Source organism: Leptinotarsa decemlineata, unplaced genomic scaffold (assembly GCF_025532065.1).
Source record: "Leptinotarsa decemlineata unplaced genomic scaffold, Ldec_3_MD MMD2_tig00026328_RagTag_RagTag, whole genome shotgun sequence".
In the NCBI taxonomy this organism is placed as follows: Eukaryota; Metazoa; Arthropoda; class Insecta; order Coleoptera; family Chrysomelidae; genus Leptinotarsa; species Leptinotarsa decemlineata.
In genome coordinates, this window is record NW_027412688.1 from 1,421,199 (window position 1) to 1,448,513 (window position 27,315).

The window sequence follows — 27,315 nt, forward strand, 5'->3', positions numbered from 1 at the left end:
TCCTCAAAATATCCTCATTTCCATCTTTCACTTCTAACTTCTAACTTTTATGCCTCTAACCAACAAACTAAACATGTTTAACGACTAAAAAACTGTGCATATAGGTACCTAGGTATGTTCGAGACGGTATTGCTTGCTTTTTTATAGTGTGTGCAAAGCATAGTGCTACAAAACTGTAATTATCTAGCGTTAATTATAGCGGTATGATCTTAAGGAAGGGCCTAATGAAAGTATGAGGCAGAGGAAATTGATTGCTCAGCATTTTAATTGCATTTTTAATCCTCTCTCCATGAAAATTGGTGTAAAAATCCCTGAGAAAATACACCCTTTCCAGTTTCAAAGCTTGAACTAATTATACAGATGGTTGAATTCAGATAAAGCCATATCGGTCTCATACCAATGTTCCTATTAATTTGATTTTATTCCTCCAAACACAATTATGTGTATACCAGCAAAGTTCGTCTCGCAATATAATACGCCAAACTGTTTCGTAATTTCCATCGAAACAAGCAAAACTGGACTAATAACCATTCAGTTATGAAGCAAAACTCAAATAATGCCAACCACAATGATAATTACATTTGAACACAACAACACAACCACAACAGTCCGAGATTTTCGGGAAACAACAAAGAAAAAGTCTGCTGTTGAAAGTCTATTTTCGTCGACGTGAGGTTCTGTTTCATCATTCAAACGTGAGAAGAAAAAGTTTAGGGGAAACTTTTAGAGTGTTCTTGCTTGAGTATTGTATTTTTTTGTAACAGTTTTGCCAAAGGACAAGGATTTTCTCAATACTCAAGTGGAACTGTGGTGGAATTAGGCAACACTCGTTGGCTCCTCTGCCATGAGATAGTTTGCAAATGTTGAATAGGTCTTCTCATTAAAAAAATCACTTCTATATATTTATAATTCTTCTGAAGAAGGTTCCTCCCCTTTTACCAACATGAAGTTTGGGTCAAGAACCACCAGAATAAACTTGCAAACCGCAGATAATGACTCCGTGCATTTGTGTTATTTCCTGCAACCAAGAGTTGCACCTAGCACTTAGCTATATCATACTAATGATGGCTAACGAACCAGAAACACGTGTCTGCAGTTGTCCACGAATTTTGGTGATTTTTATTCAAATCAAATACCTTCAAACCATCATATGTATCATATGCTGGACTCGGACGTCAAGCAGATGTGTCATAGGTAATATAGGGAGTATATTGAGGAGAAAAAAAATCACAAACATCAACAAATCAGAAACAATGATATCCTCATTCCTACCGAGGCCAAAAGACAAAATTCCTGTTGGATGGTGGTCCCACAAGTACTCGGCCTGACCTAGAGATGGCGGTAGTTGATTAGAAAACTGTCACTGTAGTAGAAAGAGCACAATCAGATGTTTCAAGTTTAAAGACGCTGCGTTGTTTTTAGTATTTGTTTGACAGCCATCAATATCGTATGTTTTCGGTGAATTCGTGAAAATGAAGAAAATTCGTAATCGATAGGTGGATGAGTATGCTATCTGGTGCCGACTACCTGTAAAGTAGGGAGGGTGAGAGTAAGTGCACAGTACTTAGGCCACATGTGACACATTGTACATCCTCCCGAGGAGTTGTCCACCTGGGTCATCGTCCATCCTGTCCTTCCCAGGAAGGTGGACAGGTCACTGAGAGACATCTCCTTTATATCGGCAGGTGTGGGCCAAGACTGAGAAAATTGAGATTGAGGGAGGCGGGTTTCACATCTCACATGGAGATAGAAGGGATCCCCAAAATCATCTCACGTGATTTTCATTTCTTTTTTGATCCAAAACTCCCAGCTCCTCTGAAGCCTATCAACACTCTTCTCAAATCAAAAAAAATATCAACAATATCTCTTGAATCCCCTAGTACAAAACTGACACAAATTTATCATATCATGAGTACCCCAAGGAGTATTCATTCATGAAATACCCGCTCTCACTCCTTTCTTTGGTCCATTGCATTTACCTTCTGTCGGATATAATCCAACTCCCTTCGTGGTATTATCCAGGGGAGTAGTTGTTTTCAGTCAGTCCATTAACCTACAGTGTAGGGAGTTGAGACTAGCCTGAACAAATTGTTCCTTTAGATGATTTGATTTATGGCCAGTCTTCAAGTATGCCCACTGGCTATATGTATAATAAACATTTGAAACTATTAAACTATTCAAACGTAATTGGAAGCCCCCTTACTCAACACTCAGAGGAGAGAGCGATAGGACTTTATTATCACTATCGGGGCAGAAATTGGAGAACCCGCCACTGAACAGAAATTGTAGGCATTTCATTAAATTGGAATACAGAACCTAACGATAATGCAGTTGCAGTCTGCGGATGTGAATGCAGGCAGCATCCCTCCCGCTCCACTGACAATTTCATCACTAATTAACAGGGAAGAAAGGAATGCCGTTTTTTTTGAAAAGGCCATTCCAATGGTTGAATAGATGTTGAACGAATGAAAGCCGAATGAAATGGACGGTAGATGCGAATTACGTTGAAAGCTAGAGGTCAGCGCGTTAGTGTGTAGGTGAGAGGGAGGAACTTTTTTGTTACATATAAATCAAAATAATGGAGGGCGAGAGAATTATCGGAAAAAGACCTCTTTGAAATCAGAGAAACTCTCGGAGTTGCTGGAATCTACTCTTTTTTGCGACTATGGGCGTTTGACTAATGAACGGAAGAGAAATTCTCGAAAATGAACTCAAGGGGCACAGTGAAACAAATACACGACACAAATTTGGATTTCCAATTTCTAAATGAAGTTTACAGATTTGAAATTTGTGGTAGAAAAAATATAGTGTAACCTAACTTCCAATAGCTCCCCTTTAATAATATAGTTAATTACTTTTCAGCAATACTCAAGGGCAAACACTTTTTCAAATGTTTTCGTCTGTAAAACTTCAAGTAGTTGCTTTTTGGTAAAGTAATCTTCATTATACAAATTGTTATCCATTGAAAAACTTTGTATTTCATCTTTCCTCGAATTTTCATTCGGTACTTTGGTGAGCTATCGCGAATGATAGCAAGCATTGTCAAGAACTATCACACTATTCGCATCCGAATTTGGTATCAATGTGTTTTCAAACCATTCCTCGAAAATATTAGCTTCCATGTTCTTATGATAGTCAACATTGCAGTCCCCAAGTTTTTTCCATATAATTTCAAAAAATTCGGAACCCATCCTTTATTTCCTCCGCAATTCACAATGCTATTCGCGATCCTTTGTTTGCAGGCATGTTTGGTGTACGCATTCTCGAACCATCAGTCCACCCTTTCGTAACTGTGTCGTGAGTGTCATACCAAGTTTCGTCCAAATAAAAATTTGCAGTTATTCTTGTCAATATTTTGCCTGGGTAAATTGCTGGAACGACTAATGACTAACCGTCTGAACGACTTCCTCCTATATCACAACACCTTCCCTCCCCACCAGCATGGTTTCAGATCAGAACACTCTACTCAGAACGCACTTGTCGAACTTCATACCCACATCTCCCAAAACATCAACGCATCTTTTTGCAATATTGCAATCCTTCTAGATATCCAAAAAGCTTTCGACAAGGTCTGGCACGCCGGCCTGATCTGGAAGCTTATCCAAATACGTCTTCCTCATCACTTCATCAGACTAGTAGCTTCCTATCTATATAACCGACAAATCCGCATCAAAGTAGACGAAGCCTTGTCTTACCCCTTCTCTCCCAAAGCCGATGTCCCGCAGGGCTCGCCTTCTCCTTATTTCTTATTAATGTTCACGACGTCCCCACGACCCAGAAAATCCTCCAATACGCCGATAACATGAACCTATACTCTTCTGCTCCCAACACTCCGCAGCTTGCAAATACAAGCACAAAACATGACAATTTCGAGCAGTGGTGCAACAAATGGCGTATCAAAATGAATCCCACCAAAACCCAAACCATCCTATTCGGACATCCTACCACCTCTACCCGTCCTAAATTAAATCCTGATAACTTGAATCTCAGACTTTTAGGAGAAAAACTAATACTCCTACTTGCCCTACTTGGGGGGTCACCTTTACGAGGACCCTCAACTGGGAGATCGACCTGAGAGAGACACTGGACAGAGTCCGGAAGAGAGCCAACCTGCTGAAGGCTCTGAGAGGCAAACTCGAGAGATGCGACATTAAAACTCTCCTACACAATATAAAACTGTCATTAGACCAGTCCTAGACTACAAAGCGATGATATACTGTACGCTTCTCCAGAAACTATCCCACCGTGTCCTTACAAGCGAGAGAAGAATCCTTCGTAATATACATAACCTTCTCTACCGATATCCATCTCTAAACCTATATAACCTAATCAATACTACACCTATCAACCTACGATTTCAGGAACTTGAAGGACGATGTGCGATCAGGACGATGTGCGATCAGAACGATGAGCAGCAATAACACCGATGCAATCAACTCGCTCACAACGCCTTGGGCTCCCCGTGGAGGATCCAGAAGGATACCCAGGAAAAAGCTTCCGTTTCCTCCAGCCAGACTCCTGGAGCAATGGAAGACCCGCGGGAGCCGATCCAGGATATCCCACGGGGAATCAGATAGTGGACAGCAGCGTCCTGGAAAGAGCCGAAATCAGAATTCACCCCCAATAGCCCCGGCCTAACAACCCGTACCTAAATACCAATGACCACTGCAACGGACCCGGACCACCCCGCGGAACAACGGAAAAACAAGAAAAACAAGAGGAACACAAAACAACACAACACTAGACATCGATACACAAAACAACACAACACACACACATATAACCCACTAACCCTGAAGTGGCATAAGCCTACAGCAGGGCCCCACACTTAACAAAATGTACTGTAATTATTTCATAAAAGATGAATAAACGTTTTTGACTTGACTTGACTTGTCAATATTTGATTATTTGTTCTAAGTATTTGTTACGCAATTCCACTATTCTTCTGCTTCCCATAACTGCTTGACGTTTGTTGATTATTTTAAATCTAAATCCTAATTTCTTTATCCAATTCTGAAGAGTTTTGTCACATCAGCTCACGTTATGACCGGAAGTATTCCATTTCTTCCTTATGATTTCAGTTGTAGGAATCTCATTGTTTTTGTAACAGTCGTATATTATTTATTTCAATGATTTTATTTGATGAACATCTAAAGGTTTTGATAATCCTGTATCACATCGCGTCTTGTGTTCAAAAGGTTTGTGTTTCACTATTTTATGTACAGTTGAGAAAGGAATTTCGGTCAAATCTGATGTTGCTTGTAATAGTTTGTTTCCCACGAAACCAAACTTGATATGTAGATTCTTATATACATTGAAACATACTCTCTGTGTTTCAATATTCAAATGCATCCGAATCTCATTCACTGGTATCTCTTTTTCGCATTGTTCACCTTTGCTATTGGAATCACTGCACTGGAAAAGTCTGCGTTTTTATCACACTCGTTATTACTATTAGTACTTGTCCAAGAACGCCACATTTTAAACAGAGAACAAAAATTTTAAGTAATTATAACTGCATCAAAATCAAATTTCAACACTCAAATCGCGATCAGTTCCTGAACTGAACACGACGGCGATAACCATCCCCACATTCCCTGATTTCTATCCGTCACCATAATATGACTTCAAATATAATTTTATGACTCTTTAGTCAATCATAAAACTCGTTTAGTAAAAATTATCCAATGCAGTACACGTTGACTATTTCGCAGCTGGGTCATTTCTATATATTGGTTTTTTGGCCTTTGAGAGTGCCGCCAACTTTAAGAGTGCACAATATCGTTTACTTCGACTATACCTATATTACTTTTTACCTACAATCAGAGATCTACCAATGAACAATCGAAATACACAATCTGTCATGTGTCAAGAAAATTATAAGTCTAAACCAGTGTGAAGGTAGCCATGTGTTTTCATCCATGTGTTTGGTGAAAGAGAGGCGAGCGCGCTATTCCGCCATAGGTCGTTTCACCGCAATTATTCACATGGCTAGCCATGGAAATTTTTACATTGACAGACTCATTGCTGGAAACGAACTGACGTGATTGGAAATGATTCAAATCATGATTGAAATCTTTTTTTTTTATGAAATGAACCGCGTTTTATTGAAATTGTACAAACAACTGATGATAATAGAAGCAGAAAAATAATATCAAAAGGAAATTCTTTGTTAGGAATATTTTTTCTGTCAATTAATTGAATACACCCCCGACTACCCTTAATTCAATTTTCATTAGAAAAAATCATAACTCCTTGCAGAAACACATTGCTGGGAATTTTTTTTCATGAAACCATCGAATTTGGCATGCTTATTAACCCCAGAAGGGTCGCTGATTTTGTCTCACGAAAATACACCCCCTTCTACCCTTAATTCAATTTTCATTAGAAAAAATCATAACTCCTTGCAGAAACACATTGCTGGGAATATTTTTTCATGAAACCATCGAATTTGGCATGCTTATTAACCCCAGATGGGTCAATGATTTTGTCTCACGAAAATACACCCCCTTCTACCCTTAATTCATTTTTCATTAGAAAAAATCATAACTTCTTGCAGAAACACATTGCTGGGAATATTTTTTCATGAAACCATCGAATTTGGCATGCTTATTAACCCCAGATGGGTCACTGATTTTGTCTCACGAAAATACACCCTCTTCTACCCTTAATTCAATTTTCATTAGAAAAAATTATAACTCCTTGCAGAAACACATTGCTGGGAATATTTTTTCATGAAACCATCGAATTTGGCATGCTTATTAACCCCAGATGGGTCAATGATTTTGTCCCGCAAAAGAACACCCCCGACTACCCTTAATTCAATTTTAATTAAAAAAATCATAACTACTTGCAGAAACACATTGCTGGGAATATTTTTTCATAAAACCATCGAATTTGGCATGCTTATTAACCTCAGAAGGGTCACTGATTTTGTCTCACGAAAATACACCCCCTTCTACCCTTAAATCAATTTTCATTAGAAAAAATTATAACTTCTTGCAGAAACACATTGCTGGGAATATTTTTTCATGAAACCATCGAATTTGGCATGCTTATTAACCCCAGATGGGTCAATGATTTTGTCTCGCGAAAGAACACCCCCTTCTACCCTTAATTCAATTTTCATTAGAAAAAATTATAACTCCTTGCAGAAACACATTGCTGGGAATATTTTTTCATGAAACCATCAAATTTGGCATGCTTATTAACCCCAGAGGGGTCACTGATTTTGTCTCACGAAAATACACCCTCTTCTACCCTTAATTCAATTTTCATTAGAAAAAATTATAACTCCTTGCAGAAACACATTGCTGGGAATATTTTTTCATGAAACCATCGAATTTGGCATGCTTATTAACCCCAGATGGGTCAATGATTTTGTCTCGCGAAAGAACACCCCCGACTACCCTTAATTCAATTTTAATTAAAAAAATCATAACTACTTGCAGAAACACATTGCTGGGAATATTTTTTCATGAAACCATCGAATTTGGCATGCTTATTAACCTCAGAAGGGTCACTGATTTTGTCTCACGAAAATACACCCCCTTCTATAGAAGCGTCAATACTAAATCTATTGGTTGAAATAAACACGCCTCCTTACGCTGGCTAATCAGAATCAACTGTAATCGACTGGCGGAATTCGCACCACAGAGTCGGAGTGGTCAGTTGTTTTAACGCCTGAGGTGGTGTGTATATATACGGTATTTCAATGTTAAACATTTTTAAAATGTCAAGTGATGATACGTCTGAAGAAGCTGCTAACTTTTGTCCCTAAACTCAACCTGAAAACACATGAAAAAACTGCAGCTTCAAAAATAAAATTTTGGTCATTCCTTAGTGCGACTCTGTTTTGAAGCACTCCTTTTGTTGGATGGACAGAGTATAGGTGGTTATGAATGAACTTTCAATGTGTTTTCGCGAAGAGTTATAATTTTTTTTAATGAAAATCGAATTGTGTATTTTCGTGAGACAAAATCAACAACCCTTCTGGGGTTAATAAGCATGCCAAATTCTATGGTTTCATGAAAAAAATATTCCCAGCAATGTGTTTCTGCAAGAAGTTATAATTTTTTCTAATGAAAATTGAATTAAGGGTAGAAGGGGGTGTATTTTCAGTGACCCTTCTGAGGTTAATAAGCATGCCAAATTCGATGGTTTCATGAAAAAATATTCCCAGAAATGTGTTTCTGCAAGGAGTTATGATTTTTTTAATTAAAAATGAATTAAGGGTAGAAGGGGGTGTTCTTTCGCGAGACAAAATCATTGACCCATCTGGGGTTAATAAGTATGCCAAATTCGATGGTTTCATGAAAAAATATTCCCAGCAATGTGTTTCTGCAAGAAGTTATAATTTTTTCTAATGAAAACTGAATTAAGGGTAGAAGGGGGTGTATTTTCGTGAGACAAAATCAGTGACCCTTCTGAGGTTAATAAGCATGCCAAATTCGATGGTTTCATGAAAAAATATTCCCAGCAATGTGTTTCTGCAAGGAGTTATGATTTTTTTAATTAAAAATGAATTAAGGGTAGAAGGGGGTGTATTTTCGTGAGACAAAATCATTGACCCATCAGGGGTTAATAAGCATGCCAAATTCGATGGTTTCATGAAAAAATTTTCCCAGCAATGTGTTTATGCAATGAGTTATGATTTTTTTAATTAAAAATGAATTAAGGGTAGAAGGGGGTGTTCTTTCGCGAGACAAAATCATTGACCCATCTGGGGTTAATAAGCATGCCAAATTCGATGGTTTCATGAAAAAATATTCCCAGCAATGTGTTTCTGCAAGGAGTTATGATTTTTTCTAATGAAAATTGAATTAAGGGTAGAAGGGGGTGTATTTTCGTGAGACAAAATCAGTGACCCCTCTGGGGTTAATAAGCATGTCAAATTCGATGGTTTCATGAAAAAATATTCCCAGCAATGTGTTTCTGCAAGGAGTTATGATTTTTTCTAATGAAAATTGAATTAAGGGTAGAAGGGGGTGTATTTTCGTGAGACAAAATCATTGACCCATCTGGGGTTAATGAGCATGCCAAATTCGATAGTTTCATGAAAAAATATTCCCAGCAATGTGTTTCTGCAAGAAGTTATAATTTTTTCTAATGAAAATTGAATTAAGGGTAGAAGGGGGTGTATTTTCGTGAGACAAAATCAGTGACCCTTCTGAGGTTAATAAGCATGCCAAATTCGATGGTTTCATGAAAAAATATTCCCAGCAATGTGTTTCTGCAAGGAGTTATGATTTTTTTAATTAAAAATGAATTAAGGGTAGAAGGGGGTGTATTTTCGTGAGACAAAATCATTGACTCATCTGGGGTTAATAAGCATGCCAAATTCGATGGTTTCATAAAAAAATATTCCCAGCAATGTGTTTCTGCAAGGAGTTATGATTTTTTCTAATGAAAATTGAATTAAGGGTAGAAGGAGGTGTATTTTCGTGAGACAAAATCAGCGACCCTTCTGGGGTTAATAAGCATGCCAAATTCGATGGTTTCATGAAAAAAAATTCCCAGCAATGTGTTTCTGCAAGGAGTTATGATTTTTTCTAATGAAAATTGAATTAAGGGTAGTCGGGGGTGTATTCAATTAATTGACAGAAAAAATATTCCTAACAACGAATTTCCTTTTGGAATTATTTTTCTGCTTCTATTATTATCAGTTGTTTGTACAATTTCAATAAAACGCGGTTAATTTCATAAAAAAAAAAGATTTCAATCATCATTTGAATCATTTCCAATCACGTCAGTTCGTTTCCAGCAATGAGTCTGTCAATGTAAAAATTTCCATGGTTAGCCATGTGAATAATTGCGGTGAAACGACCTATGGCGGAATAGCGCGCTCGCCTCTCTTTCACCAAACACATGGATGAAAACACATGGCTACCTTCACACTGGTTAAGTCTAAGTCAATAAAACTTCTCGGAGTACACCGAAACCTAAAATGGATCGAGCACATAAGCTTTGTTGTAAAAATAATACAGTTATTAATATCTAAATTTTATGATTCATGTGAGATTTTGACACGAAAAATAGTATTTTATTCAACTAGCGTATAATGATGGCTATTATTCACGAGGTGAAGTTTACGAGTCAACGAGAAAATAATAGCCATTACAGGTGAGTAGGATACCATACTTTACCTACGACTAATAAACATTTTTGTTGAATTTTTTCTGTTGGAAAATTTTATTATACATACATATTTTTGGAAACACTATTATTATATTCCAACAAATATTTTATACTATACATTATTGTTCATCTATAAACAGTACATAGTTATCGAAAATTTTAATAATCGTATAATATCTCATAATGATCAACACAAAAATCTATGTATTTAGCTTAACAAATATCATGTACCTATCTAATTTTACAAAATGATGTATATTTGGGAAAGAAAGTTTTTGGCTTTCTTCTACTCCATCTTGATAAAAAAAAAAGTCAGAATATTCCAAAGAAAGGAAGGAAGTAATAAATTTTAAAACTGATTTTTACTTCCTTCCTTTCTTTGGAAGATTCCCACATTTTTTTGTATCAAGATGGAGTAGTAGAAAGCCGAAACCTTTCTTTCCCAAAAATTAGTCACTCCTAAAAATATAACCGTTTCTATTTAAATAATATATATCGATATTACCTACAAGATATTTATTTATAGTTATGAATTATTCTAATATTTGAGCAATGGGTCAAGTTAATCGCAGAGATGTAATTAATATCGAAACTAATGTTTTGGTGACTTGTCGAAACATTTGAATTATGTGTACAAAAAAATTAATATTATAGCTGTGACAGCAGTGACGTATAAAGAATACCTACATTATATAAAAGTCGTGGATAAATTATATTATATTCTGAGAACTAGAACTGAGACGCGAATCGTATTTACAAAAAGTTCCAAAAAGAATTGAACGACAATCACTGATAGAGGTGATTGCCTGTAAATCTAACTTGAAAATTGAGTATATTAACCAAATACCCAAAATCATTTCGGAAAATTGAATAACCCCAACAGCACCTATGCAACAGGCATAATGACATAATTTTTAATGCTGTTCTTTTATAATGGGGAAGGTTCCTCAATTTGGGTTATTACAGCAAATGCAAGTTTGAACAAAATAAAGTTCAGTTTAATTCATGAGTTTTTCAAATTCACTTCGAAAAGTATTCAAATTGATGTTTCAAATGTTGGCTTTTAATTTTTAAAGGGATTTGTTTCTGATTCACACATTGACTGTTGCCAATATGTTAAGTTGAAATAATTTATATATAGATATTCTACTATAAAAAAGAAAAATTATCTTTATTAAACAACAATTAAGGCAAAATAAAAATTATAGTTCGATACCACCTCCACAAGCCACATAAACAACAGTTGTTTTGTTATTTATTCATATAGAGGAAGATAGGTGCACAAAATGTCATATGTGACAGAATGTCTCGGAACTCGGAACATAAGTAAACAGAACAGCACGCCTCTGAAATATGTCATCTTTGTTTGTCTCATACAGGTTACAGATTCATTGTCCTTTATTAGCTATAACCGATGTTGCCAAATGGTGAAATAGAAACGAATCCCTTTAAATGTTGAATGCATTATTTCATTCCTCTTTTTTCAAAGTATAAACAATTTAAAAAAAAAAGGTTGAAATGATAAATTTAAAATGCGTTGTTTTAGATCTATTTTATGAAAACTACTTGATTTTCGTCAAGAGGAACATTCCCCATTACATCGTTTAATTTAAAATAAATACACTTTAATTTATAACTTTCAAATTCTTGTAAGTTGTAAGTGTAAGCAATAATACTCAGTTTTTATAATTTGATACAGTGCAGGCTCTTGAATATTTTCGTATAATAAATCAATATCGGCTCGTTGGTCTAGGGGTATGATTTCCGCTTAGGGTGCGGGAGGTCCCGGGTTCAAATCCCGGACGAGCCCATTTTTTTTATTTTTTTTACTTTCTAGAAAAATTATTGCTATATAATTTTTGTGAAAAAATATATTTGGCAGCACTAAAGTTCAGAATTAACTTTGACAGACAGACTGAAAAAAAGTTCTTGAATTTATTGCGTTTTTTTGAATGTGTTATTATGTGTTTTTTTTAGTTCATTCTATTTTTTATAATTATGAGTCGGGACTTTTTTTACACAAATTCATTGATCTTTTCAAAACTTTTTTCAAATTTTCAAAATTTTGAAAATTTTCCGAGATATTAAGAAAAAACTAAAGCCCATTTTTTTTCACTTAATTGTTTATAACTTTTGTAATTTTTATCGGCGCGTTTTCGGACCTTTCCTTAAACTTTCTAGGCAAAAATACGAATCGAATGACACCTTGGTCGTAATTTTTGGACAGGGCTGAAAAATGTTACAAAAAAAAGTACATGTGAACTAGACTATGACAGAAAAGGGCTTTTCTTCCAGTTTGTGTTCGAGAATAACTTATATGCATGATCTACACATCTTTGTGAATAGTAAATTTTGAAATGAAGAAAAGAGATTGAAACTAAATAAAATTAAAAAAAATAAACTAAAAAAACTACTAGTATTTTTAGTTTAATGAATAAGTTTGAAAATGTTCTTATAGAACGAAACTGCAGTAACGTTAGATACAAATAAAAGTTGTAAAAAATATACAAAGTTTCAATTCCCTTTCCTTCTTTATGAATTCCCACCACGTAGTAACGGCTACATCTATCAATTTATTAAATTTTCTTCCCTTATTCCGAAGTTTTCCCCATTTTTGTATAAAGATGGAAAAGTAGAAAGAGTAAAATCTTTTTTCTCGCATAAATAAAGTTCTCCTAAATGTCTACAGACATTTGTTTTAATTTTTCACGTATAGTCAGTGGGCATACTTGAAGACTGGCTATAAATCAAATCATCTAAAAGAACAATTCGTTCAGGCCAGTCTCAACACCCTACACAGTAGGTTAATGGACTGACACCTATCAGAAAACAACTACTCCCCTGGCTAATACCACGAAGGGCGTTGGATTATATCCGACAGGTGTCAGTGCAGGATTCTTCACTGAAGTTATTCCTGCATATGCTGTTGGCGATACAACTGCCGCAATAGATTTTCAATTATTGGAACACACTTGCAGACCGGTTTCGGGCTGTTTGGCCACTCGTCAGTGCAAGGTAGTGTATATCATCAACATAAAGTCGATGATTTCCGATAATTGAAAATCAAATTCCTGACACCTGTCGGATATAATCCAACGCCCTTCGTGGTATTAGCCAGGGGAGTAGTTGTTTTCTGATAGGTGTCAGTCCATTAACCTACTGTGTAGGGTGTTGAGACTGGCCTGAACGAATTGTTCTTTTAGATGATTTGATTTATAGCCAGTCTTCAAGTATGCCCACTGACTATACGTGAAAGATTTCTTTCCTTTTACGAGGAATTGGGCAAATTTGGATATGCAGTTGGTTACCTCGTTCACAGGCAGATGGAGCGACGACAAACCTGTTGTTTGTTGTAGTCTTCAGCTTAGTTCGAGGAATGATACTCTGACGGAATTTGATTTTCAATTATCGGAAATCATCGACTTTATGTTGATGATATACACTACCTTGCACTGACGAGTGGCCAAACAGCCCGAAACCGGTCTGCAAGTGTGTTCCAATAATTGAAAATCTATTGCGGCAGTTGTATCGCCAACAGCATATGCAGGAATAACTTCAGTGAAGAATCCTGCACTGACACCTGTCGGATATAATCCAACGCCCTTCGTGGTATTAGCCAGGGGAGTAGTTGTTTTCTGATAGGTGTCAGTCCATTAACCTACTGTGTAGGGTGTTGAGACTGGCCTGAACGAATTGTTCTTTTAGATGATTTGATTTGTTTTAATATTGACCTGAAAGAATATTCATTTTAATATTGCTAAATCTAAAGAAAAAAAGTGGCCCATGAGGGGATCGAACCCGCGACCTTCGCGTTATTAGCACGACGCTCTAACCAACTGAGCTAATGGGCCTCATGCCGGGAATGTAAGTTTATATTTATTTGAAGTTACACTCTTCTCAAACGCGTTTTTTACCAACGTTGGCACCATCAATAGTTGAACTATACAAAATATCTAATTGTTACTTCCTTTATTTGTATCTGATGATAATAATAATTTTAGTTACGTATTATTGGTTTCTTAGAGACAAATTTCCTGGATAAGAAATGGGATTTTTGAAATGGGGACTTTGCCACCATTCATAATCCCAATGATACACTTTATTATTCAAGAAGCACTTGTGAGATTTCCACCTTGAACAGTTTTACAAAAACGCAACACGTGTTTCGCTATACAACAGATTCTTCAGGGGTATATATACTAACTAAAATGTACATATTCAATGCTTAATATATATTTTCACATACCTATTGTAGTACTTGAATTTTTCTAGTCAATTAATGTTGAAAATGGGTACCTGGTTTTGAGAAAGAATCAATTAACAATAACATAAGAAAAAAAGTGCACTAAAACCATTTAAAAAAACATGTAATGAATGAAGTTACCGGAGCTTATGTATCAGATAAATATACCAGTTTCCTCATTTGAAAAATATTGGGTAACCGGGAGTTGTTTAATTCTATTTTGTAATTCTGTAAGTGACCCGAATTCTTGAATCTATTTATTTCTAAACATTCCAAAAGATTGAGTTTCAAACTTGTCTCCTCTGAATGTCACACGTCATAGCCGTTATTGAACTCTTGTCCTCCTAGAAGACGGTTTGCAAATGTAGAATTGATCTTTCCATTCCAAAAAGTACGCTCAATTCCACAAGTCAACTAATAGATATACCTAACTCCTGATCTATCGGACACTGAAGTTTTGTCTTTATTGTTTTTGATAAATTTGCTTAAATAATTGTTTGTTGTGTAAAACCACGTCCAAGCATTTCTTTTTGAAAAACGAGCGATGTTATTAGTGAGTACACCACTAGTTTTTCTTAGTTTCGTGCCTACCTTGGATCTGTTGTTGACAGCGATTTGTTTGATGACACTCGGCTCTCTCTGGAAATTACTTTTCAGCAGTGCAATATTTAATAGTTTGTGAAGCAAACTATCGAATGCAGCTACTTTATTGTGGAGGTGGCAACATAATTCCTCCACACATAAAAAAGTTTAAAATTCGTTAACCCCCAACCATCAAATATTTCAAGAAAATTAAACTAACACGAAATTTACTTCGACTAATAGCAATTCTCTTCAACTTCAACTTCATTTACCTAATGAAAGTCATAGATATGTTGATTAGGTAGATATTCATGACATGTCTAGAAAAAAAACTCATTATTCAGATTAATTGAATGAATACACGCATATCTCTACAGAACATAGTAATTGGATTAGTCTTGACGACTACTGTGTAATTATTTTTATTACCAATATTTCAACAGGTGTACTGCGGCAGAAAATTTGAGAAACTGTAGGTTAGGTTACATTTCAATTCGAGAAAATGCCGCCAACGAACGTTTATCAAAATATTCAGCATAAACAGCTTCAATGACGTAGAAAAGCTCTAAACCCCTATTCTGGATTGTGACAAATCCTTTCAATAATATATGTGACAAAAACAAACCTTTTCAGCTGCAGAATCCGCAAAGGGTTGAACTACGGCAATCCAGCGCTGATGGGGACGAAAACACACACTGGCACAAAACGGAAACATGGTAAAATGTCGAGGAATAACACCCCGTCACGTTTTCAACAACGAAAAACTACCACAAGTTACACATTTTGGTTTTATGTAAATAATGAAATAGGGCAAATTTCAATATTCGCACGGCAACTGTCACGTTGTTCGGTTGTTCTTAGCGGGTGCGTAGATGGCGCCACGTTTTGAAAGCTTGAGCAGACAAACAGTAAGCGTGCAATAACCCCTCCACTGCTGATAGAGTGCGAAACAGCGTTGTCAGACGTACAGTAATCCTGATTTCAGAGGATTTTTTTACCAACAAAAACCGTAGTAACATGTTGAAAGATGATGATGATGATGATAAAAAGATAAAAAATGTATGGTTATATACTGGATTCACGTATATTTCACTTAAAAAATCAGATATAATCAGAATTAGGGATGGAATTCAACGTTAATTTGAAAGTTTTTTAAGAAACCAGTTGTACTATGGACTCGTGACTTCATCATGGCATTGCTAAATAACAAAGATTCTGTTGTAAATGGTGAGTTATTTATAAAATTTTTAGGTCTTGTGGTATTACATTTTGATAAATTTATCAATCATTCTGGTAGAAATGCGTGATAATAGAGATCTGGAGATGTCGCAACGTTGCCGCGAAGAGAAAATCAATATAAGAAAAAGGTGAACAACGAAAAGAGATTCCTTATGAGTTTCCATAGTTTCTTAGCTCAATAAACTAAGAATGGAGTTATTTAATTGAACCCTATACCTAAGCCAGACATTTTTTAAAGCGGAAATGTTGGCAATATTGTGAAGGGCAACTGTATTTGAATGTTGACCCAGAAGCTGAGTGGAATCCCTGCTCTTTGTCGAAATCCTGAATCTCGAGTTCAGCGACCTCGATAGATTTTTGATGCACGTTCCACATTTTGGCATTCTGACATTTTGTGTGTGTACCTACGTTCTACGTTTGCTGTATGAATGTTTGAATTTTGTATTTTCATATAATTTGATTCAATATCTCGTACAGATTTTCACATAATCACCTATGGGTGACAATAATTTATTAACGCTGAATTTTGGAAACCTGAAATAGCGCTAAAGAAGTTCTGCTGTCTTCAAGGACTAGCAAGTTGAATCTTGTACCACTATTAGTATGTTGATTCTCACATATAGGCTTACAAAATTACATGGATTCCTCATATAGTAACACTCATATATATATATATATATATATATATATATATATATATATATATATATATATATATATATATATATATATATATATATATATATATATATATATATATATATTATGTTGATGAGTCCAAACATGCTCTGCTATTCTGGATTTGCTGCTACTTCCAACTGAAGGACAAATTCTTTACGCAAGATGAGGGACTGCCAATGGGATCGCCATTGGGTTTGAAACTCTGGCCATTGAAGAAGCCCACAAGAAATCCCGAGTCTGGTTGAGATACGTAGACGACACCTTCATAATATGGAACCATAGGAATGCAGAACTAGACATTTTCCTGAAGCACATCAACAACGTAAGCCCTTCCATCACTTTCACAATGGAAAAGGAAGTCCACAACGAATTGCCTTTCTGATAAGTATTGGTGAAGAGGACCGACACTAAACGGGAAACATCTGTATATCGAAAACCCACTCACACAGGACAGTATCTGAACCAGAAATCTAACCACCATCAATTGACTAAGAGAAGAATCATCAAGACTCTACTGGACCGTGCCTTCAAGCTCTGTAATACAAAGGAAGGTTTCGGAAGGGAACTTGGCATCATCAAAAACGACCTTCAACGGAATGGTTATTCCAGAGTGATGGTAGAACAGGCTTTAGCTGAAAGACAGCAAGAGCTACACAAGGAAGAGAAGCCTCCACAACCAGTACTTGTACTTCCCTACATCAGAGGATTATCGGAGAGGATACGAAGGATTGGGTCCAAGTATAACATCAGGACATGCTTCAGATCTGGGAACACTATCCGTAGCAGCCTCACGAAAACCAGGCCACCAAACGCGGACTGCGATTCCAAGAATTGTATTTACCTGATACCCTGCGAGTGCGAAGAAGCATACATCGGTGAAACTAAGAGGCCATTGAAAGTTCGCATTGCTGAGCACAAAAAAACACACACAGCATGCCAGCAGAGCATGTTTGGACTCATCAACATAATATCAAGTGGGCTCAATCATCATCATGGCTTGCTGTCCGATGCTGAAGGAGTCATCGGATGGCAATCATGGCTTGCAGAGGTTAAACCTGTGAAAAAGCTAGCCACTCGCGTCAGCGAAACGTCAGGAAGAAATTCAAAAAATCCACGGCTTTCAAACTCGAAAAACAGTGACACTAAAAACGTCAGCCGCGAAAGTCTAAACCATTTTGTCGATAATCAGTGGGTTTCCTTTTTCAAAATATGACTTTAAACAGAAAGACCAGCCTTCTAAAAATGCTTCACTTTCTTCTTCAATAAGGAATAACACTTCCAAAATACAAATCATGAAATTATGAAACAGCAACAAAAATTAATTGGCGCTCCGGGGAGACTTCATTGATTCCAGTGGCTCATTTGCTTTTTCAGCTGCAGGAAAACCCGGAAAAACTTGCTGCACCATATCATCTGAAGATCTTGATCTGCCAATTTTATCTCTCTTATAAAAAAATGTAGGGTTTCTCCAAAGGCTCTAATAAATTCAATACATCGCCAGAACACTTAGTGACACAACTATCGTCAAACTCAAACCATTCTGTTTCGTCTTTGACCAAGGCGTAATAATGACCAGATTCAACGCCAGAACCACAGTGAAGAATGACCGCATGAAGATTATAATAGTGGTCTGCTAGATTGAAGTGTCCATCTATTTCGAACCTTCGTAAAAGTTTAGTGCTTCTGTCAGAGTTAGAGTCATGTTTAAAGATCATTAGTGTTATTACTAGATTGACTGATGCCTCAGCTATACTAGTTTCCTTGTAACAGTCAGTTAGTTTGGCGCATGTTTGGCAATATAATCGATCATCTCCTGTTGAAAGTTCCATTTTCAGATGATTCAACAATAAACTATGCACGTTTATATGTAATGTAAGAATGTTTTGTCACTTTATTTTGGAATATTCATTTTGTCAAAATGGTTTAGACTTTCACGGCTGAGATTTTCAGTGTCATTGCTTTTCGAGTTTGAAAGCCGTGAATTTTTGGAATTTCTTCCTGACGTTCCGTTGGCTCGAGTGGCTAGCTTCTTCAGAGGTTTAACCATCATGGAATGCTGTCCTATGACTACCTTTTAGGCTTCGTAAAGCGTATTTATGCCTTGTCAGGTATTCAGTTATATTTGCACCTGTATTTGTACCTGTACTTGTACTTATACTTGTACCTGCACTTATACCTGTACTCGTACCTGCACTTGAACCTGGAACATCAACAATCTTGCTGCCTGTTGTCCTGTTCGTTATTCTAGAATTCCTTAAAATGGGGTTCCATATTCGATTGAGGTTCACCGCTTCTTCTTTTCTGTTGAAATTCTCCGCGTGTTTGCGGATCTCTATTGCCTCCCGTACCAGTTGGCTATGGTATCCCTGCTTGGGGGAATTAGTTCTGTGTTTTCAAACAAAATTATGTGGTCTCCTTCACTAAGTGCGTGTTCTGCCACAGCTGACTTGTCCGTTTGGTCTAGTCTGCAGTTCCTATTATACTCTTTCAGTCTTGTTCCCATGGATCGTTTGGTGGTTCCGATATATACCTTTCCACAAGTGCACGGTATGCGATAGGCCCCTGCTGCTGTCTTTAGCCGACCTGAGGCTTCGTTGTATCTTCCTCGTGGGTTTGAAGAGTGTTTCGCACTAAGCCATGATGGTTAAACCTATGAAGAAGTTAGCCACTCGTGCCAGCGAAACGTCAGGAAGAAATTCCAAAAATTCCCGGCTTTCAAACTCGAAGAGCAATGTCACTGAAAACCTCAGCCGTGAAAGTCTAAACCATTTTGACAAAATGAATATTCCAAAATAAAGTCACTGAAACTTTCTTACATTAAGCAGAATAAAACATTTTATGCCCTTGCATGCCTTGCTGGACATATATTATAGCTTGATCTACAGCCATTTAAGCTACAATGTGGTTCTTTGGGGATATGCCACAAACAAAGATAGGGTTTTTATTTCCCAAAAAAAAATCATCAGAAAATTATTTGATATCCCATGGAGAGAATCGTGCAAACAGCACTTCATATCATATCAAATCCTGCCATTCCTTTGTATTTACATGTTTAAATGCTTACTGTACATCCACGATTATTTAACAAAATATAACACAAATTCTTCTTACCAAAGTTACTCAACTAGAAATGGAAAATTGTTAAGTATTCCTAGACACAGATCCTCTAAATTTGAACAGTCACCCAAATATATGGGAATAAAATTATTCAATCACCTACCTGATCACTTTAAAACCATGAGTTTGATGTCATTCAAAAGAGAAGTTAAAAATTTGCTCCTGTCTAAGGCTTATTACAGTGTCAGTGAATTCCTTTTAGACGACTTTAGCTGATTGCGGTCCAGACTTTCATCCTGATTTTATTATACATCCAATTTTGACTAATCTTGTTTTTTTTTCTTTATATTTTATACATTTTTATACTTTAAAACTACTGAGATATTTTATCTTTATGTATGTTTATTTCCTTTATACTATTTTAACGTGTTGTACTGACATGTCCTATACGTTGTTAACGTCTCAAAGGATAAATGAATATTATTATTATTATTATTATTAATCATTTTGTTTTACTTGTAATGTTTTTACCCCTTGCCATTTCTTCACAACGGTATTATCCTTCATTGAGCCAAGTTTTTTCCAGACAATGAAACCATTCTCACTTCGAAACTATCTAATCTGCCTCAGGTAATGTTTCTTCCAGCAAATAATTTCGTCATTCCCGATCAAAAGCGATTTTTTGTTGTTCTCTGGAATTTCACTGGTATCTTTCACAATTTTGTACTGGAGAAAGTATTTCGAAGTTATTGCCATCCACCAATTGAGCAAGGTGAAACCAGCGATTTTCTAATTTTTAGAATAACGATATTCAGTCAGTAAAAGACCGGTTTTTTTGAAATATGTAATGAACACCAAGACAGTCACTATTTATTAATTTGAAAAAACAATTTTGGGCAAAAACCTATAATTTAGAAATTGTCATATCTTGTGCATAAATTCCTCGGGCATGTAGGATGAAAAACTTAGGTATCGCTTTTTGCTTGTAACTTTTGTATTTCGTCACGAGCCTTCAGTAGTCGAGAATGAGAAGAGCATCACAAACAACCTGAAAATGCGATTATAGTAATTAATACAGCATCGCCATCTACTGGTGTTTTTCAAAACCATCTACCAACAAATCGATGCAACACTAAACTTTCTGTCCAGTAAATACAGGTATTTTGTTTCAACGTCTCAACAAACGAAACAAAACATTTGAATTCTCTAACAGTAAAGTATGTAGGGCTCATTCTATTTTTTTTTTTCTAGCAATGAAACAAAAGGAAACTTTACATCATTTAATGCTCACAATAGCAATTACAGTTTTAAGAGTACTTTTTATAGAACCTACATAAGAACACCTTCAATTCATCCTAAAATTGTTTCGCAACTTTTGTATCTGCAAATTGTAAGCTGCAAAATCTACAAAATCATTACATTCGTCAATTTGAGGCCATGTTTGTATAGGTACATCTGCAATGTAAAATTATACAAATAAATATAATATAATGTAGTAAAGGTTCAACAGTAACATTTTGTAAATACATATAAACATTTGTTCACTGAAAATAATTTTTTTGCGTATTCAGTACTGGTATGAAACTCCACTGCAGTAGAAATATTCACAACAGATATAAAAATTCAAACTTTGTAAGGCATGCCTTAAGGCAGTTCGTGAATTTTATTCAAGATCAACACCAACAATTTCACTGCAGTCGTTTTTAACGCTAATATCTCTTAATATTATGGTAACATTATTTTCTCAAACATTCATATCACTGTTCGAAATCACTGACAACCTATTTGTATCTAATATCAACCTCAATATCTCGAATTTGATGCATGTCAACAAGATTCTACAAAATAAAAACGAAAATTTTATCTGATTTACGTGTGTGTGGCAAAGAATCGCTAAAGCTACGCATACACTCTAAACAAATAAATGGCTAAAGGGCAAGGCATCCAAATGCCAACATAAACGTCATCCAGCTTTAAGTACCTATCTAGTTCTAATTGAAGAAATATCTAGAAATGCCGAATCGTACTTTTAACCCAAAGAAATTTCCACCATCACGATTCTCCTGGTTTGAATAAGCAAAGAAATAAACTTGAATTCCTTAGAAATTAACCGAAAAACAGCAACATCTGTTGTGCTCTTATTTTCTCTAGTTCTGCAAATTTGTGAGCATACTACGGATTCACTATGTTGCTTAGAACTACGCTAACTTAACTTCAACCAAAAATAGACTATATAAACATAAAAACAATCAACAAATAATTAGTCTACAAATTTAACAGAGGTCTGTTACCCAAACATGGGTAGTTCTTTTTAAGTCGTCCTCACAGAAAAACACTTGGCAGAAACTATGAACGTCCAGGTCGATTCTAATATAGAATCATACAGACCTGAAATATGAAAAGAAATCAGGCGAGATTTGACACTGAGCCAAGTGTTTTACTACAGGAACCGAATGAAACGAAAAATCAATAAATTCATTTTGCTACGATGTAATGAACTTAACACTACATGACGACTACATAATGTGTATGTTTATATACAAATGTTTGGCTGTCTCCAGGAGGAACACTTTTTCACCGGATTTAAGTAGTATCGAGTTTCGAAATTAACGGCTGCTAATGAATTGTGGAAAAGAGACCAGCTCCTTCTGCTATCTAGACGTCTTCGTACTTCGACAATTTGTTTTGTAACATGAGGTTTTCTTTTTTCAGTCGTTCAAGTTCTTGGCGGAGACCAATGTTCTGAAAAAAATTAAGGTTTATTGATGATGAACAGTAATTATTTATTAACCAAAAAAATCTATAGGAATTTACATAGTATCATGTCGAAAATATTACAAATTCTTATATTATTTCAACTGATGATGACACTGATCATCCACCTTCAAAACTACTATTGGACTTGTTTGAAAGTACTATTGGACTAATTGGTTCTCTGAACCAGACCTAACCCTACTATTGGACTTGATAATACCATATTAAGACAATATAAAGTTGTATAGGAAACTGTCAACACAATAAAATAAAGATATTTGAAGTTAATTCTAAAAATCAAAAAGGCGGTAGAAGAAGAACAGATCTAATGATTATTAAAACATTCTGCTAGTGTATAATAAAAATTTTATAACAGTTGCTTCACATATTCAGGAAGATTATTATAAATTTTTGATTTATAATAATGATTGATATCATTCTCGTATCGTGGTGATAAATACTCTTATTTAATGTAAAATTTAGCTTATTTTCAAACACATATACGCACATTTCAAATATATAGACTACCAAAACAATTCTGAAGGAATTTACATCCTGGCATTACCACAAAACCTTATATAATTCCAACTGATGAATAGAGACCGACAACCCAACCTCAAAACTACTATTGGACTTGTTCGAAACTATCATTGAACTAATTGGTTGTCTGAACCAAACCTAACCTCACTATTGGAATTGTTCAAATAACAGTTATCTTCTGAAAAAATATTGGTTTTCTGATGTTGAACAGCAAATATTATCTCATTTTCTAAAGGAATCCACAAACTGGCATCCTGGAATATTATAAATCCTCATGTTTTGAACTGATAAAAAGGGACTGATACCCTAACCTCAAAATAACTATTAGACTTGTTACTTTGCTGTTTCTACTTCTCGTGAATTATGTCGTTTCTGCTAGTTGGATTTGTATTAGTTGACAAATATTTCACCATTCAGTTCAGTTCTAACAGGGTTTGTCTTGTGTATTGAATAAAAAATCACTAATATTAGTGGCAGTATCGAACTGAAGAAAAATCACACTATCAAAATCCCTGTCATATTTAATTAATGCATTACATGATAAGTACTATAATTATAGTGATCTTTCATAACAATTCATTCTAAAGCATTGAAAGATTTTCAATTTAAGGATTCGACTGGGTGTTCCTCAATATCATGCTTATATTTTAGGAGATTGTTGTTGGAATTTTGGATTCATTTCGATTGAAACATGCCAATGAAAATATGGTGCTGAAGTTTCCAGTAAAAATCTTCTATATTTTGTGGAACGTGGTACATTGTATGCATCGGGAGAAAGTTTTTCAGCCATACAATGAGTCTCATTGTATTAATTCAATGAGTAAAGTGATACGCCGCTGCTTTTACCTAGGTCAATATTATTTCGTTCTATCTGAACAAATTTCGTCTCTATCAATACTAAATTCATTTGCATAGTGTTATGAAATTGGATATTATTAAAGGATTAAAAACGTATTCAGTAGGTAAGAAGTAAATTTATGATTGGGAAAATGAAAGATTACACATGAGTTATCAAATCGTGCATCCTATGTAAATCGGCAAAAAAACGGAACCATACGATGTGACTACTGCTCCAAAGAGACTGAACTTTCAGTAAAGAATTACTTTTATTTTCGGAATTCACTGTAAAGTAACCTTATGTTATGATTTTGGATTGATTTCAAAGAAATCCTCAGCACTCCACGCATTTTATATTCTATATTCTAACTTCAAACCGCTAAAACTCCACAACAAATAACATGTTAATTGGTATAAAATATGACAAATGAACCATATTGAATATAAAGAGGATTTTGTTTGGATCATATATTTTTTTCTATGTTGGCAACTATATTTATTTGTCATCAGTGTCAGTTGTCATAAGTAGATAATTTTCGAGTTTCATTTGTTGTTTTCACTGTACTCACATTTCGTTTAGTTTACTCAATATTCATCTGAAGTAACTTTAATAATCAACGTGACACATAAACAAAGTAGCCATCTCCGAAACAATATAAGTGCTCCAAATGAAATCCTTATATGTCATGGTCTATAGCAGACGACTCATTTTTATGTAGCTATATCTGTCTTGGAAGCAAGCTACATCTGACCGTTAGCTTCTCTCTGATCAAATGCAAGCTTTACCTGTTTGTTCCAAATGTTTTTTTTGTACTCTGTTATCTTTCTGTCATCTACTTACAATTGAAAAAAAATAAATAAACGAGAACGTGCAATTCTTATCAGTGGTCTGTTTTGAGTAACATATTCTTTATTGATGTCCCTGTGTTGTCAGTACTTTAGTTTCGTCTGTTTCCATACCTATTTTGTACCTATTTTTCAACACGGATCTTTCACTATTTTCAAATAATGGAGATGGAAAATTGTGGCAGGTTGCTTCGAGCCATAACACGTATTGAGCTGTATCGAGTGTAATTTTTATTCTTTTCAGTAAATTTTCGTTTTGAGGACACCCGGCGATTTTGAAAAAAAATTTGCGTGTACTTACGTATTTTGATGCGTAGATTATAAATCCGAAAGAAAAAAGCGGCGCTCTCCCTTATTTACAAAGTTACGGCCCTTCAAAGTTCAGAAAAGGGCAACTTCTCAGCCTTCTTTTTCACAAAATAAACTATTTAAAAACACAATCATTTATTCACTAGGTCACCTTTACACCTTATTCCTTCTTCTTTGACACTTTTCACTTCAATAATGAAAATTTTTCCTATAAAAAACTTAATTTGAAAACGAATGCTTCTCCTGGTGACATTATTCTATTTTTAGGTTAGTTACTAGTGACATTTCAGAAAAAAGCGGTTGGTATTTGCCGTCGCCTACTATTTCAAATTCGTAATAAACCACCAAAAACCAATTTACGATCTAAAGAATGAAGGTAAAAAACATTTGAATTACTTTAGGAATATGGACTGCATCAGTCGTACCAACTATGCAATTAACCTTGAAAACGTAAAATAAAGAGATATGTAACCAAAAAGCAGCTCCGTACATTTTTTCAACATTTTTATTGGAAAAATGTTATAATAAGGTGTAAAGGTGGCCTAGTTAATGAATGCTTGTGGTTTTAAATAGTTTATTTTGTGAAAAAGAAGGCTGAAAAGTTGCCCTTTTCAGAATTTTGAAGGGCCATAACTTTGTAAATAAGGGAGAGCGCCGATTTTTTTTGGATTCGTAACCTACGCATCAAAATATGTAAACATTTTTTCAAAATCGCCGGGTGTCCTCAAAACGAAAATTTACCCTCTTTTTTTTTAATGTTGAAAAAATACTCATTCATCAACGCCCAGTCCCAAAAACTCAAGTACGACACATAAATACCCCACAAGGAATACGAATGACCACTAAGGGATCATTTCTAGCATTTTGCATTTTGCTAACATATAAAAGGACACCAATATCTGGGTTTTTCTAAATTCTACCATTGAAGGTTGAAGAAGGACGCTGGACCTTTTTATGCTACATTAATCTTGGTACTGAGCCTCTGCTAGATTTGAAACTACATTATTATCGTTTCTATATTGAAGGGGACTGGGAACCCAACCTCTCGCATATAATTGACTGTTCCATTCTGATTTTCTACTTGTAGAAGAAAAGGATAACAGTGTTTTTAATAAAATGCCGTTGTACTAATACCACTTCAATCAACACAAACTTCTAAACGACAATAATTCCTCGATGTCTCTAACCACAGTTACATGTCACACTCACAAAACAACCATTCAAAATCATGGATTGATATCGACATGGCATGGAACATAATAATATCAGTGAGTGTCTAACTTTCCGGACACCGGTAAATATATAACAATGAATAAATTAAAGTATGTTATACCGCATCAGGTATTGATGACGCATGTGTAATGATTCGTTCAGTAAAGTCTACAAACCTCCTTCTCGAGATATCCGGCCCTGAGGGCGATCTGGTTCTCCTTCATCCTCCGGGCGTCCCGAGACCTCTTGGCAGCCAAATTGTTCTTCCTGCGCCTCGCCCAATACTTGTCGTCTTTGAGGTCGTCGGGCACAAACTGTTTTCGGGACTTTTTGATGAGGGGCTGCGGTTTGAGATCCTCATCTGAAAATGCTCTCTTCCGTGGATCGAAGTCTCGACAACTCGAAGCCATAGATAATGCTTCAGAAAAAACTACATTTTAGACATTAGTATTGTGTCTTTCACACACAATAATAATTTCTCTTCGGTACCTTACTAAATTTCCTGAGGCCTGAACATCGTCGTAATCTAGTAAGGCGATAGTAGCAATGAATGTAATTGAAAATACGTTAGTGGAAAGTGAGGTGAACTAAGATTTTTCTGAAGTTGAGTAAGGCTTTCAAATATGTAAATTGAACTTAAATAACTTAAAAAAAAACTGCATTGCTTCATTGATCAGGAATGATAACTATGTGCGATAGAAAAAGTTACGGAATTCTGGTTGCTGATGTAGAAAGGTGACCTGTAAACCTAACCTAACCCTAATCTAACCCAACCTAACCTTAACTTCACCTTACTAAACCAAACCTAACCCAGATGTGGACTGACTGGAAGCTATAGTCTCCAGCACACATCCGAATTGATTTCGAGTTATTTGTAA

At 35.5% G+C, this 27,315-nt stretch overlaps 2 protein-coding genes and 2 non-coding genes across 8 annotated transcripts in view; 1 reads left to right on the forward strand and 3 right to left on the reverse strand.

Moving 5' to 3' along the window:
- The window catches only part of LOC111517926 (uncharacterized), a 238,757-nt gene extending 222,943 nt beyond the window's left edge, over positions 1-15,814 (reverse strand). The window contains exon 1 of one of the 2 annotated variants that reach the window (XM_074182171.1): positions 15,588-15,814. In XM_074182171.1, the coding sequence (XP_074038272.1) occupies positions 15,588-15,677 (90 nt within the window). In that variant the 5' untranslated portion in view covers positions 15,678-15,814. The remainder of the gene's footprint in view (positions 1-15,587) is intronic. The other variant, XM_074182173.1, reaches the window with a different exon arrangement.
- TRNAP-AGG (transfer RNA proline (anticodon AGG)) lies at positions 11,876-11,947 on the forward strand. Its single transcript has one exon. It is a non-coding gene; the product is annotated as a tRNA-Pro (tRNA).
- On the reverse strand, positions 13,915-13,988 carry TRNAI-AAU (transfer RNA isoleucine (anticodon AAU)). The gene has a single exon. It is a non-coding gene; the product is annotated as a tRNA-Ile (tRNA).
- A 5,392-nt stretch (positions 15,815-21,206) lies between the features above and the next one.
- The window catches only part of Pdp1 (PAR bZIP family member Pdp1), a 211,514-nt gene continuing 205,405 nt past the window's right edge, over positions 21,207-27,315 (reverse strand). For 2 of the 4 annotated variants that reach the window (XM_074182530.1, XM_074182527.1), the window contains exons 4-5: positions 26,614-26,867; positions 21,207-22,681 (exon numbers count right to left, since the gene is read on the reverse strand). In XM_074182530.1, coding sequence (XP_074038631.1) covers positions 22,595-22,681; positions 26,614-26,867 — 341 coding nt within the window. In that variant the 3' untranslated portion in view covers positions 21,207-22,594. The remainder of the gene's footprint in view (positions 22,682-26,613; positions 26,868-27,315) is intronic. The other 2 variants (XM_074182528.1, XM_074182529.1) reach the window with 2 other exon arrangements.